The 12,737-nt window shown below is 40.0% G+C and overlaps 1 protein-coding gene across 1 annotated transcript in view; it reads right to left on the bottom strand.

The window, feature by feature from the left end:
- The window catches only part of LOC5570957 (netrin receptor unc-5), a 507,697-nt gene that overhangs the window by 402,567 nt on the left and 92,393 nt on the right, over positions 1-12,737 (bottom strand). Inside the window, exons 5-6 of the mRNA XM_021845791.1 lie at positions 8,800-8,996; positions 5,677-5,755 (exon numbers count right to left, since the gene is read on the bottom strand). Coding sequence (XP_021701483.1) covers positions 5,677-5,755; positions 8,800-8,996 — 276 coding nt within the window. The remainder of the gene's footprint in view (positions 1-5,676; positions 5,756-8,799; positions 8,997-12,737) is intronic.

Below are 12,737 nucleotides of genomic sequence, written 5' to 3'. Positions count from 1 at the left end.
AAAAATAAAAGCAAACGGTTCGCGTGGCTTGGTTTCTGTCCGTGCTAGAATAACAGTCGGACTAATTTGGACGCGTTACGTGAGGTAACGCTCAATTAATCCAGATTGAGTTATGAAGCGCTTTGGGCTGGATTGCTTCGGACCACTTCTAAGGCTTCGCTACGCGAGCGGTTACACTCTTTTGAAAATAATACATAATTTACACCCAACCAGGAATTTCACTGAGAATCTTGGGCAGAGATTCTCTAAATAATTACTTCAAGGATTTTTTCCGGTAATTTGCCTTGAGTAGTTTTAGGATATTATCCCAGCAAATTTTTACAGAAAGGCTTCTTCAAGGATTTTTGCAAAATTTTTCAGGTTCAGAAATAGGAATAGCAATTTACTTTTTGAATAGCAAATAGGAATTTACCCTTTGTATTTTTTCCAAGCATTTATTTTCGGACTATTCTAAGAATTACCTTAAGTATCACATTAAAAGGTTGTCATAATAGTTCCTGCAACAATTTCCCCAGAAATTTTCCCTAGGATTCCATTAAGGATTTTTTCAAAAATTTTAGAAAATTTTTCTTTGAGTTATTATAAGTTTTGTTTACATGCATCATAAAAATCCCTAAAAAACTCAAAAAGAGATCTCCAAAATTTTTGAATTGAATTTTAGGAATTTTGCCAGAAAGTACCTTAAAATTTATGTTTTGATTTCTCTCAGGCATTAGAAAAAAAAAGTATATCTTAATCATCTTTGGTTAGATTTCCAGGAATTAACGCTTTGACTTTCCAGAATATTTTTTTCTCGATTTTTTTTTCAAATATTGAAACTGGAATTCTTTCAAGGATGCGTTCGAAAACCAATCAGAGTTTTTTTAGGACTTTAGCTAATGCTTCCTAAAGGATTTTTTTATTATAATAATTTCTTTATGAACATCTCCCAGAACAAAATCGAAAATAAATCTATATAAAATTTCCCAAGATATAACTTCTTGGATTCCATTAATTTCTGCAGAAAACTTTAGATGCATCTATATATTTTATATTTTTAAAAAGAATGCTGAGAGGTGCTACCAAGAAAATAAATTATGGGAGTTTCTGAAGAAAACCAAAGCGAAGCTTTAAGATGAATTACTGTTGGAATTTTGTTGATCTAGGAGTAATTCTTGATTCTTGGAATAGTTGTTGGGATAAATTCTGAAATTCCAGAAATGCCTAACGGAATTTCTGAAAAAATAATAAAATCATGTTTACAGTTTTTCTTAAATAAATCTCTGGAATTTTTTTTTAAGAAATCATTATAAGTATCTTCCAAGAAATTTTTCTAAAGAGATCGAATGAAGAATTCTTGATAAAACTCTGGAGCATTTATGACAGACTACACAAAAAAAAACTAGGAGCAATGTCTAAAGAAATATCTTGACAACAAAAAATAAATCTAATTCAAATTGAAAAGACATTCTTAAAACAATTTCGAATTGACTCTTGAAATAAACATTGACAGCATTCCTAAAAGAATTCTGATTGCAATTTCTAAAGGAATTCAAGTGAAAATATCTGCAAGAATCTCTCGAGGAATGTATCATTGATGAAACTAGTAAAAAATACTTATGGAAATCCAGGAAAATATAATAGAAACATCATTGGAGGAATCTTTGTAAAAAAAATACTATAAAATACATGAACTTATTTTTTGTGTTCTGAAGTTTCACATTTTATAAAATACATAATCAACGAAGAAATTTAAATTAAATCGTGAAGAAATCTACAAAATTTCCGATAAATTTTCTTGGAGAATTGCTGACGAATTCCTCAGAGGAATACTTCGAAAAATTGTTTTAGGGCTTTTCTGCAGGCAGTAATTTTTGGAGTAATTTTTGAAAAAAAATTGGTGGAATCTTAGGAATCTTTGAAGGTACTATCTCAGCGTATTATATTCCATGTCAATAAATAAGGTGTCTACCAATCGAATTTTCAAACTTTTAACAATATGATTTTGTTTTTAAACCGTAAATGGACATCAAACTCAGAAAAAAATGAACCAAGAAGAGTTTAGAGCTCTACTTTGCTAACTGCGAGTAAAAAAAGAATATTCTTCATAGTTTAAGCTTTCACACAAAAACGGTACAAATGCTGTGTATAATGGCTGTTTTCAACGTAACATTCGTGAACCAACTTTAATGATCGCTTTCTCCCCTGACGAAAATCCTGGCTACGCCCATACCAGGTATGACGAATTCTCTGTCAAATCGGTCAGTCACTGAACTCGGCCATCTTCAGTTAGGATTATTTTTTTCATATGTATCCGGTAGATTTTTCCATACATTTATCGATAGGTTAGACTCAAGAATAACTTTGGAAAATGGCCTATGAGTTTTTGCAAGCGATTTACTTTAAAAAGATCAGCTCCAAAAGTGTTGACTGCAGAGAAAAATGTTCTATGAGAAAATGTGGTGAACCGTTTTAGCTTTCAGAAAAAAAATTAACATTGAAGAAATATGTTATGTTTTATCGTGAAACGTTTAGAAATGAATTTAAACTTCGAATCACACAAAATCCCATTTTTATTTTATTTTTTCAATTTTGACCGTAGAATCTTTCTATGAAACAGGTGTTTGGAACAAAGTTTCATTATGGAGATTTTTTAAAATGAAACAAGTTTTTCGGAGATCGACATCAGGTAGAATTTAAAATTTTGCTTTTTTCATGAAATCAAATGATCGAATCGATGAAAAATAATTTCAGTTGGAAAGGTCGACTGGTACTTGATGTTACTAATTTATTTCAAATTTAATGCCAAAATTTATTTATTAAAAAATATGGCCCTTTTTAGTAGTTAATCACAATTCTGCAGTTTCAGATATAGAATTGGGTTGCTTAGTGATGAAAAATTTACAGTTTTTGATTAAAAGTGCACTTTTTTTCTAACCATAACATGCTTTTATTGCGCTTTAATATCTTAATTCTCTATAATGATTAATTATTGAAAAAGTTTTAGGTCCATCCAGTGTTGTTCAGACTCATTTCCCCGAAAATAACATTTTCCGAACTACGAAGCCACGAACTACTACAACCATGCTCTATCCTCCTAAGATAGAAAAGCAGATGGTTAAGCTTGAGTACTGCACACAAAATCGATCAATTTTGATCCCAGAGAGCCACAATTCAAGTTTCGGTGAAATGAGATGAGTGAGTGAGTGAGTGCGAATCATTTCCCCGAAACTTGAATTGCGGCCCACCGAGATCGAAACTGTCGGATCCCATGTGCAACACTCCAGCCCAACCACCTCCCCCTCCATCTCAGGATTACAACGCACAGTTATAACTGTTCATGGCTTCACAATTCGAATTTTGGGGAAATGAGTCTGGTCAACACTGGGTCCATCGACACAATGACATTTCAATTTACATAATGGCAGTAGAGTAAAATTTGCCGAGGGGTGATTCAAAAGTGATTTCCATACTAATTTCAAACGTATTTTAAAAATAGTTCCAAGTAACGGAAAATTGTGAAACTTTGAATTCTAGTTCAATTTTAACGTTCATTCAGAATATTTAAGAAAATGGATACCCAAAAATATGTAAATTTATCAAATAAATTGCACGCAAAAACTGATAGGACATTTTCAAAAGTTAGTTTTGAGTCAAAATGATCGATTTATCTATTAAAAACGCTTATTCAACCATACCAACATATGTGTAAAATTTAATCAAAATCAAAGATATTCGGTCAATTCGGGAATTCGTCGTATGCGATATCAACTAAAATTTTCTTTTAGTGTTGCATGAATCCAATTGAAAAAAATGATTTTGCACTTATAACAGCCCACTGTAGACCGTGGAGTCCGACTGCATCTACGCCAGTTCATGCGGAGTGTATGGATTGGGGGAAAGGCATGGGGTAGAGAGGTTTGCTTTTGCTATGAACGAATAGTTTGAGTGTGATAGATTTAGAATGGAAGACAGAAGCAAGTGAGAGATATACAACTACAAAGTACGAGGAAAGGGACGGGCCTGGGATTGAACCCATGACCTTCTGCTTATGAAGCAGAAGCGGTAGCCATTAGACCACCAACCCAGTCAAAAGTAAGTTGTAGAATAGTGCCTTATTAAAAAGTGCGCGGTCCGTTAGTAGTGTTTGATCCTTCGACCTTGACGCTTGCTCCTGGGCAGTGCGTCAAGAAAGCCCGAGAAGTCGTCAGTTGTTTTCTCTCTCGGGTCGCGCTCTTGTTTTCTCTGAGTGCTTTTATATTGCCGAGCAAACGAGTGCAGCTGAAAGTGGATTGTTGCTGCTCAGTTAAGGATGACGGATCAATTGGTGAGCTCGTTTCATGCTACTATTTCTAATCTATAAAATATGTATGACTGCACATTCAATCGTAAATATGATTTTTCAACCAACTATGAATGGTTGTCACTGTGAGTGTCGACATAACCTCTGATTCATGAATTATTTATGCTTAACATTTTTTTTTTTTTCAAAACACCCCATATTTTTTACCTTTATTTTTGTAAATTTACCTTTATTTTTGTAAACTTTGAATGGTTCGACACTACAAGTGTAGACTTGCGAAAGGTTCACATTATTCAACAAACTTTGGATGGTTCGTCACTGTAAATGTCGGCATAAGAATAAGAGTGTTAGGAATGTTACATTTAGGTATTTGTTCAACGAACTTTGAATTATTCGTCACCTCAAGTGTCGGTATAATTTTCTCTACATAGAAACTGTTCAATCAAATGGAAATATTATATTTACATATAAGAATGTTTATGTCTCACAAATATTTTTTTATCATGGTCTAATTGCTTATCAAAGTGAATCCTGTGACCCAACGATCCTCCCCATTGACAAACATCCCTCCCAGTAACCTTTGTGGAGATGCAGAGGCAAACACGGTCTCCAAATAGCAAAGGTTACACACTAACATTCCTTCCCCCAATCCCACCTGACTGCAAGGACGTGGCCGGCGCCGTTATTGACCCTGTACAAATAGAGGCACTGAATTATGCACACTGAAGAAGATTATGGCCAATCCTAGCCAAACTTCAAGTAGATTCTTTGTGCATTTTCACTGACTTCGGTCAATCACGGAATAGCAACCATTGATATGTATAGTCAGTCTAAGCTAAGCTAAGAAAAAGTTGCAGAATAGTGTCATTAGGAAAAAATGTTGATGGGAAACACACAATATCTGGAATATAACCCATGAACGGTATGTTGGTTGTCCCATTTTTAACATGAAACAGTATAATCCTAAAAACACAAAATAGAAAAGATTAAACCACCTCAAAGAACATTCCCCTATTATTACCAATTGAAAGTGAAGATATTCAATTTGTTTAAGCAATGACAGAGAAATCAGGGGTATTTGTTTCGTTAAGTTGAAAAAATACGTTGAAATTTTTGAGTTTCAAACAACATGAAATAAAATTCCACAAAAAAATGTCGGCGAAAGGAATAATTCGAACATTTTCTTTCGCCGACAATATTTTTGTTATTTCATGCTGTTTGTTACTGAAACATTTCAGCGTAATTTTTTCAACTTTGCGAAAGAAAAATTCATGATTTCGTAATAACAAATTTCATGCAATCGGATCCCCTGAAATTCCTTGGGATTACGTTTCAAACGGTATGTGACAAAAATCTTTCGAAATAGCGCATATCCTTATCGCAATGGCACTTACCGAAGACGGTGAGACTGACGGGATCCGAAACACGCTTGCCGGCAATGTTCTCCGCAACACATGTATAATTGGCCATGTCCTGAAATAAAGAAGGAAAAAAAGAACAGAAAAAATTAAAGAAACGACACCAAGAAAAAAGAAAGCGAGCAGAAAGAAAATAAACATCTGAGAGGACTCTCCGAGGATGAGGATGAGTTTCATTGTGTTTTGGGATAGAGATGGATGGGAAGATTACGCCGGCACCCATCAACCACCCGTCATTTCTAAGTCCTATTGTAGCACTAGGGTTGCTCAAAAGTTTGATAATTACATCTCACATACCTTTCTTGCAATCTTATGTTGGTTAGTATCGTTAGTAGTAGTAGTACTAGTAATTAGTAGTTAGAAGTCGTCCAAAGACGTTGAAGGTTCATATAGAAATTTTAAAGAACTTAATTTTCAGCATGAAGATTGTAAGGAAGATGAGTTTCCAAACATTTCTGTTATTTGAACTGCCCTAATGTAGCACCTCTACCTTATAGAATGCTCACAATTCCCTATGTAGTGTAATTCCCTACGCTGGATCTGGATGGGCTATTTTTGTGCAAGTAATCTGTGAGAAAACGCTTGCCTTTACACGCAACAGTAGCATCAACAGCAGAGGCGCATTAGCGCAGTGGAAGCATTAGAAGCACAGGAAAGGTGTCTTTTTGCTTTTCTTGAAAAGGATACTTTCAAACCTGAGAACGGCTGCGGGCAGGATGGAAGTTCCCAACAATAGAAAAGGATTTATTTTGCTGCTGATGATACTCTTGGAATTACTGTTTGGCAGTGAGCGTAGACAGATAAGAATCCTAAGTGTAGAGTAAGACGGATTGATGTTTAAAATGTGGTAAAAATAAGAATGATGATGAAGCTGAATTTGAGGTAAAATTATGATATTAGCTTGATGAATATGAAAGAAAAAAACTTAAAATAATAGTGAATTTTTTTTTAAATGCTTTTCGGTAGGTACACTACAAAAGCATAACTTATGAAAGTTTGGACGTGGCTTCGATTGACTTCGTGGCTTGTAGCATATCTTCTAGATACATGCTTGTCAAAATAATAATTATTATTGAGAAAACCATCATATGTCTTCAAAGAAATACCTTTCAACAAAAAGTTTCACCCTCACAATCGTTATCCTTTTCTAGCATTTCCCCGTGAAATCTTCATTTCAAAAAGGCATTCTGATAAAAGAGAAAAGTCTTCAAGCCGCAAATGCCCCCCGCTGCAAAAGGGCAATCCTTCCAGATAAGCGTTACAAATTGAAACTGGGTCGAACCCATCATTCATCATCCACAGCCCTTATGGCAGTGTCCTGTCTCGGTCTATGGAGAATAACCATTATGAGAATGTAGACAGGTAAAAAAATGTGTAAGATGAGATGTCCAGCTGATGCCTCGTCGTCCGCCTGTTCATCCCTTTCGAAGAAATGTATCAGGTGCTTGATTGATTCGATTCGATGTTCGGTCCTTCCCATCCTCATCAAAATCCTCACCATCATCGATCGACATCCCGATCAGATGGAAAAAACTTTAAGACTTTAACAAAATTTGAAAATGAAATTTCTGAATCAGTCCCAGGCACTTAGCTCTTTGGAAAATTATCCTCAATTTTGAAACCTCAGAAGCAAATACCGGAATTGAAAAAGGAAAACAAATTATTACAAACTAATTGCGGAAAACTCCAAAAAACTAGCTATGCAGTTTGAAAGGCGCACCATCCCAATTCAGAATCAAGTTACTCACGGTTTCGAAAGCATTCTCAATAATAAAAAAAAACGTTTTCAAAAATTTCTGGGGTATTGATTTGGAATAAGTGAGAACTACTATTAAGAAAAATAAAAAATATGAACACTCCTTGATGGATTTGATATACTTTTGCCAATGAACAGTTCGGATTCCGCCATGGACCTTCGACACCACTCATCTACTTTTACGTGTAACAAATTTTATTCATTTTAACCTGAGAGAGACTCGCGAAGAGGAAAAATATCAACGTCATATGCAGCCCAGATTCGGCTGTCACGAAACGTTAAATGCAGCCCGTCGTTTTTATGGCTGAAAAAGTGAAAAGTATTGTATTCAAAATAAACTATTTTGTAGAACCTCTGTCAGTGGAGCAGTTTATCAAAAGATGCTTATAAACCTAAACACAATATTGGTTAATTATAATGTCTGCTACGTTTGCTGGTCTGAAATTTTACTTAAAATGCGGTTTATGCTACGGTGTGATGCAAACGCAATAGTTTTTTTTTGCTGAGACGATCATGTAAGAGCTTGAACGGCTTGCGCAAGATTGATATAAACACTGAGTGGAATAAGAAAAAAAACTCAGCAATCGCAGAAAAAGAAGACCTTCTTCACGAATCTCGTCTCAGGTTCCAACAAATCTGAAGGCTATTCTACTGGTCTTACTCTTCTAGACATAGAAGAAGCATTCGACAATGTTGGCATGAAGGGTTGATTGTAAAATTAAAAAACTACAATTTTCCTATAAATACTGTTAGAACAATCCAAAGTTATTTGTCAAAGTTTACACTTCAGGATAGTTATCGGAACTTCAAGTGTGAAAACCTTCTTGTAAGAGTTGGTATTCCTCAATGCAGCATTCTGTGACCAACATTGTACAATATTCTCACATCTAACTCTCCTAACTTACCTTAGGGATGTCAAAATTTTTTGTTTGCGGATGACACAGGTTTCTCCGACAAAGCACGAAGCCTGCGTGTAATCTGTAATAGATTTCGAAAAAGTTTGGATAGCATACTTACAAAAATGGAAGATTCCTCATAATGCTTCCAAAATTCAACTTATAATAATTCCAAATAGATCAAAAACTCTTTATTTGAAACCTTCAAGTAGACATATTGTCACGATGAGAGGAGTTCCAATAAATTGGTCAGAAATAAAGTATCTAGGGTTCATGCTAGATAAGAATTTAATCATCTCATCATCATCTATTATGCTTGTGAAAAAAGAATAAAATTTCTACTGCTAATGATACAATTTTGTTAGTTATTATCTTGTTCTATGATTCTGGTCAGGATTATACACCCGCCAAACTTTGGAAGCCATTCGGCAAACAACAACACCTTACCTGCATGGTGACGTGTGCGATCAGCACCTTATCGTCGACGGTGATGACCACCGGGGGGTTCGCAACCAGGGGGATGCCGTTCTTGAGCCAGGAGATCTTGGCAACCGGGGTGGCGTTCACGTTGCAAATGATCTCCGCCCGGCCACCCAGCTCGACGCGTATCGACTTCGGCGTGATGCTGATTTGCCGCTTGATGTCTGTCCGTAGGGGGGATGAAAGAGAAAAAAGAAAGAAAAAGATTGGAATGAATGGAGCGTAAAGTCGTACCTACAAGGAGGAAGAGGTGGATGCATGGTTCGAGTGGTTGCTGCACCAGAGGGGTAGTGATGCCATATTTTCGGAAATTTGCGTGGATCTACGGAATTTAAGGTGAAGATGCATCGAAGCCAAGCCTCAAATTTTCAAGAGCACAAATCTAGAGAACCAGACAGCGGATTGAGCTGAAAACCTAACGATTGGGGCTGCTTGGGCACGTCAGGAGTTAATCATCAATATTAACCTCCTTTTCCCGAGCAGCCTAGATAGCCGCGTAGTGTCGGTAGCGGTTGTTTCAACTGGCTAAGAATTAACACTACGGATTGCCTGTTCCGGTGGTGGAAGTCCACCTCACAGGTGACCCCTAATTTATGGTGTGATGCGTACCGTGCCTAGGAATGAATGGTTAGGGGGGTCTAAATAAAACCTAACCGCTAACGGAGCCTGTGGGGTATCAGGGCGCCCTCCACAGTATTGAGTCCTTCCTGTGCTACCCGGAGCAATGGTGCAGGTGACCTTGTGTTTCTCCGAGATAATCGGCTGCCCTTCTTCAGTCTCTATCTTGAGGCTTAATAAGGGTGGGATTATGAATATGTTGACATTTAATTTAAATTATCACCTATATGGATTCGCATTATGCGTTTTACACAGTGTATTCTGTGCTCTTTCGCCTTTGGCGACTTTAAATAGATACCGATCTGGTTTTTTCGTTGCTGGTCTTTTTCGTGCTGAGATTGCAAAAAGCTTAATCCTGCCTAGTTTGGGTAGTGGCTACGGTTAGGTTAGCTCAGATCAATCTTCAGCATAAAAGAACAGCAACGATCAATCTTTGCAGACTCATGCAAAATGGTGCAGCCCAAGTGGCGCTAGTTCAAGAACCCTACTTTCGTAGAGGGAACTTCTATCTAGGTAACCTTGTGGACCCAGTTTTTGCTACTTTTAGCAAGCTTGAAATGGCAAACTCGCGCTCCATGCCCCGCGCATGCGTGCTCGTTAATAAAGCAATCGTTGCTACACTCATTTCTGAGTTAACTACCAGAGATGTATGTGCTGTCACAATCGATGTTTCCGTTGGTGACCTCAACAGGAAATACGTCTATTGTTCGGTATATTTACCACATGATGAACCATCCCCAACGGATGACTTCAAACGAGTTGTCGTACACTGCGTAACAAAAGGCCTTCCGCTGATTGTGGGCAGTGATGCCAATGCTCATCACATCATCTGGGGCAGCTCGGATATCAATTTGAGAGGCTCCAGTCTTTTTTTTTTTCCTTCTAAGCAATGGGGGGATAATCTGCTCAACAGACTCCGGACCGAGGTCCGGGAGTGTGGGGTTGGGGACCATTTACTACGTACAAGCAGTAAACAGGACTACACCCCCGACCCACTAAACCATTTCCATTGCCGCCAAACCCTTCGTCTCTCCGGGACCACCAAGAAGGCATTGCTTCGGAGAGGGGCTATTGCACATCGCATCCTCCAGGTTAGCTGCGTAGCCATGCAGCAACGAACATCGATGACACGCTTATGGGGGTCCACCAAGGTAGCATGCTGGCGCATTGCCAGCTTCCCGGGTGGTCCTCACCTCCCGTTGTCCGCTGAAGGCGGGCAGGGTCGACCACTAAGCCCGCGCCCAGCTGCACCGCAGGTATCAAGAACTGATACTGCGGGCTTCGCAATTTGACCTACTGAAGGCTCAGGCCCTATCAGCTAGCATCAGCTGGGATTGCTGACGAAGGGGCCTCCACCTGCCCCGAACAACCAGAGGCTCGTATCCACCCAGTAGGCCGGCGCCACGACAGCAGCGCTACCAGGATGTTCTCCCGCGGCCACTTAATCGCTGTAAGGGTCGATCTCGACCGTAGGGCACCGGTATGACCTACGTAGCCGACTGCGAACCCTTGGACCACCTGTTGATTAGCGTCTGCACTAGTCACTCCTCGAGTCCACACGCCACCTCCTTTGGAGTTCCGAGACGATGTGGGTGATAGCCGATGAAACGGCATTCCAGCCAAACTCGTCTGCACACATCCTCTGGACCAAATTGTCCGGAGTCGTGTCCCGACCGCATGTGGCAAACATGCGGTCACGCATTGTGCGGAAACGCGGGCACACGAACAAAACGTGTTCCGCCGTTTCCTCTAAACCTGCACAAACTGGACATTCGGGAGAACCCGCATGACCGAAACGGTGTAGATATTGTCTAAAGCATCCATGACCCGAAAGGACCTGTGTTAGGTGGAATGTTAGTTCCCCATGGCGCCTATTGACCCAGATATCTAACCTTGGAATCAACCTGTGAGTCCACACTCCCTTGGTGGAACTGTCCCACGCACGCTGCCATTTGACCATGGAGGCCAGTCTGGCAGTCCTGCGTATGCCTCTTGTGCCGCGCATTTCGAAGCACTCTATGTCTTCCATGATAAGGATACCAATAGGCATCATACCGGTGATGACACAAAGTGCATCGTGTGACACGGTACGGTACGCGCTCGCAACCCTCAGGCACATTAGCCTATAAGTACTCTCTAGCTTGAAACGGTAGCTATCGGTACTCAAAGCCGTGCCCCAAGCCGGGCCACCATACCTCAGTATGGACGAGGCGACACTGGCCAGAAGCTTACGCTTGCTGGCGTACACCGCAGAGCTATTGGACATCATCCGGGACAGTGCCACAATAGCTGTGGAGGCTCTCTTGCAGGCATAATCGACATGGCTACCGAAGGTAAGCTTGTCGTCGATCATCACCCCCAAGTGTTTGACGGAGCGCTTCGAAGTGATTGTGCAGTCGCCTACACTGATCACCGCTTGCTGCACCGACTTTCGGTTGTTGACAACAACAGCCTCAGTTTTGTGGTGAGCCAATTCCAGTTTCCTGGAGCTCATCCACTCCTCCACAATTGCGATCGAGTGGGCTGCAGTCAATTCCACTTCTTCGATCGATTCACCGTAGACCTCCAGCGTGATATCGTCGACAAAGCCAACGATGACCACACCCGCCGGGAATTTTAATCTCAACACCTCGTCGTACATGACATTCCATAACACCGGACCCAGGATGGAACCTTGCGGGACTCCTGAGGTTATGTGAAAGCACTTCCGACCCACCTCTGTGTCATAGACTAATACCCGATTCTGGAAGTAACTTCCGAGAATCTTGTACAGGTACTCGGGTATCCCCAGACGCAGGAGCGCATCAGCAATAGCCGCCCAACTGGCACTATTAAATGCATTCCTTACATCCAGAGTCACTACTGCGCAGTAGCGAATACCCCTCCTCTTACGCTGGAGTGCTATCTCAGCGGTTTTCTTAACCGTCAGAATAGCGTCTACAGTGGACCTCCCTTTCCGGAAGCCAAACTGGTTGCCTGAGAGACCATTTACACCCTCGGTGTATCTCGACAGTCTGTTGAGGATGATCTTCTCGAGCACTTTACCCACCGTGTCAATCAAGCATATTGGTCTATACGCCGACGGGTCACCGGGTGGTTTCCCCGCCTTTGGCAATAGTACCAGGCTCTGCCTCTTCCACGCATCTGGAAATACTCCCTCGTCCAGGCATATCTGCATAGCAGATCTGAACATACCGGGAGCCTCCAAGATTGCGACTTTGAGGGCCAGGTTTGGAACTCCGTCCGGACCTGGTGCCTTCCCCATGCTTAGGGATTTTGCAATCCCT

Source organism: Aedes aegypti, chromosome 2 (assembly GCF_002204515.2).
Source record: "Aedes aegypti strain LVP_AGWG chromosome 2, AaegL5.0 Primary Assembly, whole genome shotgun sequence".
In the NCBI taxonomy this organism is placed as follows: domain Eukaryota; kingdom Metazoa; phylum Arthropoda; class Insecta; order Diptera; family Culicidae; genus Aedes; species Aedes aegypti.
This window is presented reverse-complemented; position numbering and strand designations above follow the sequence as displayed.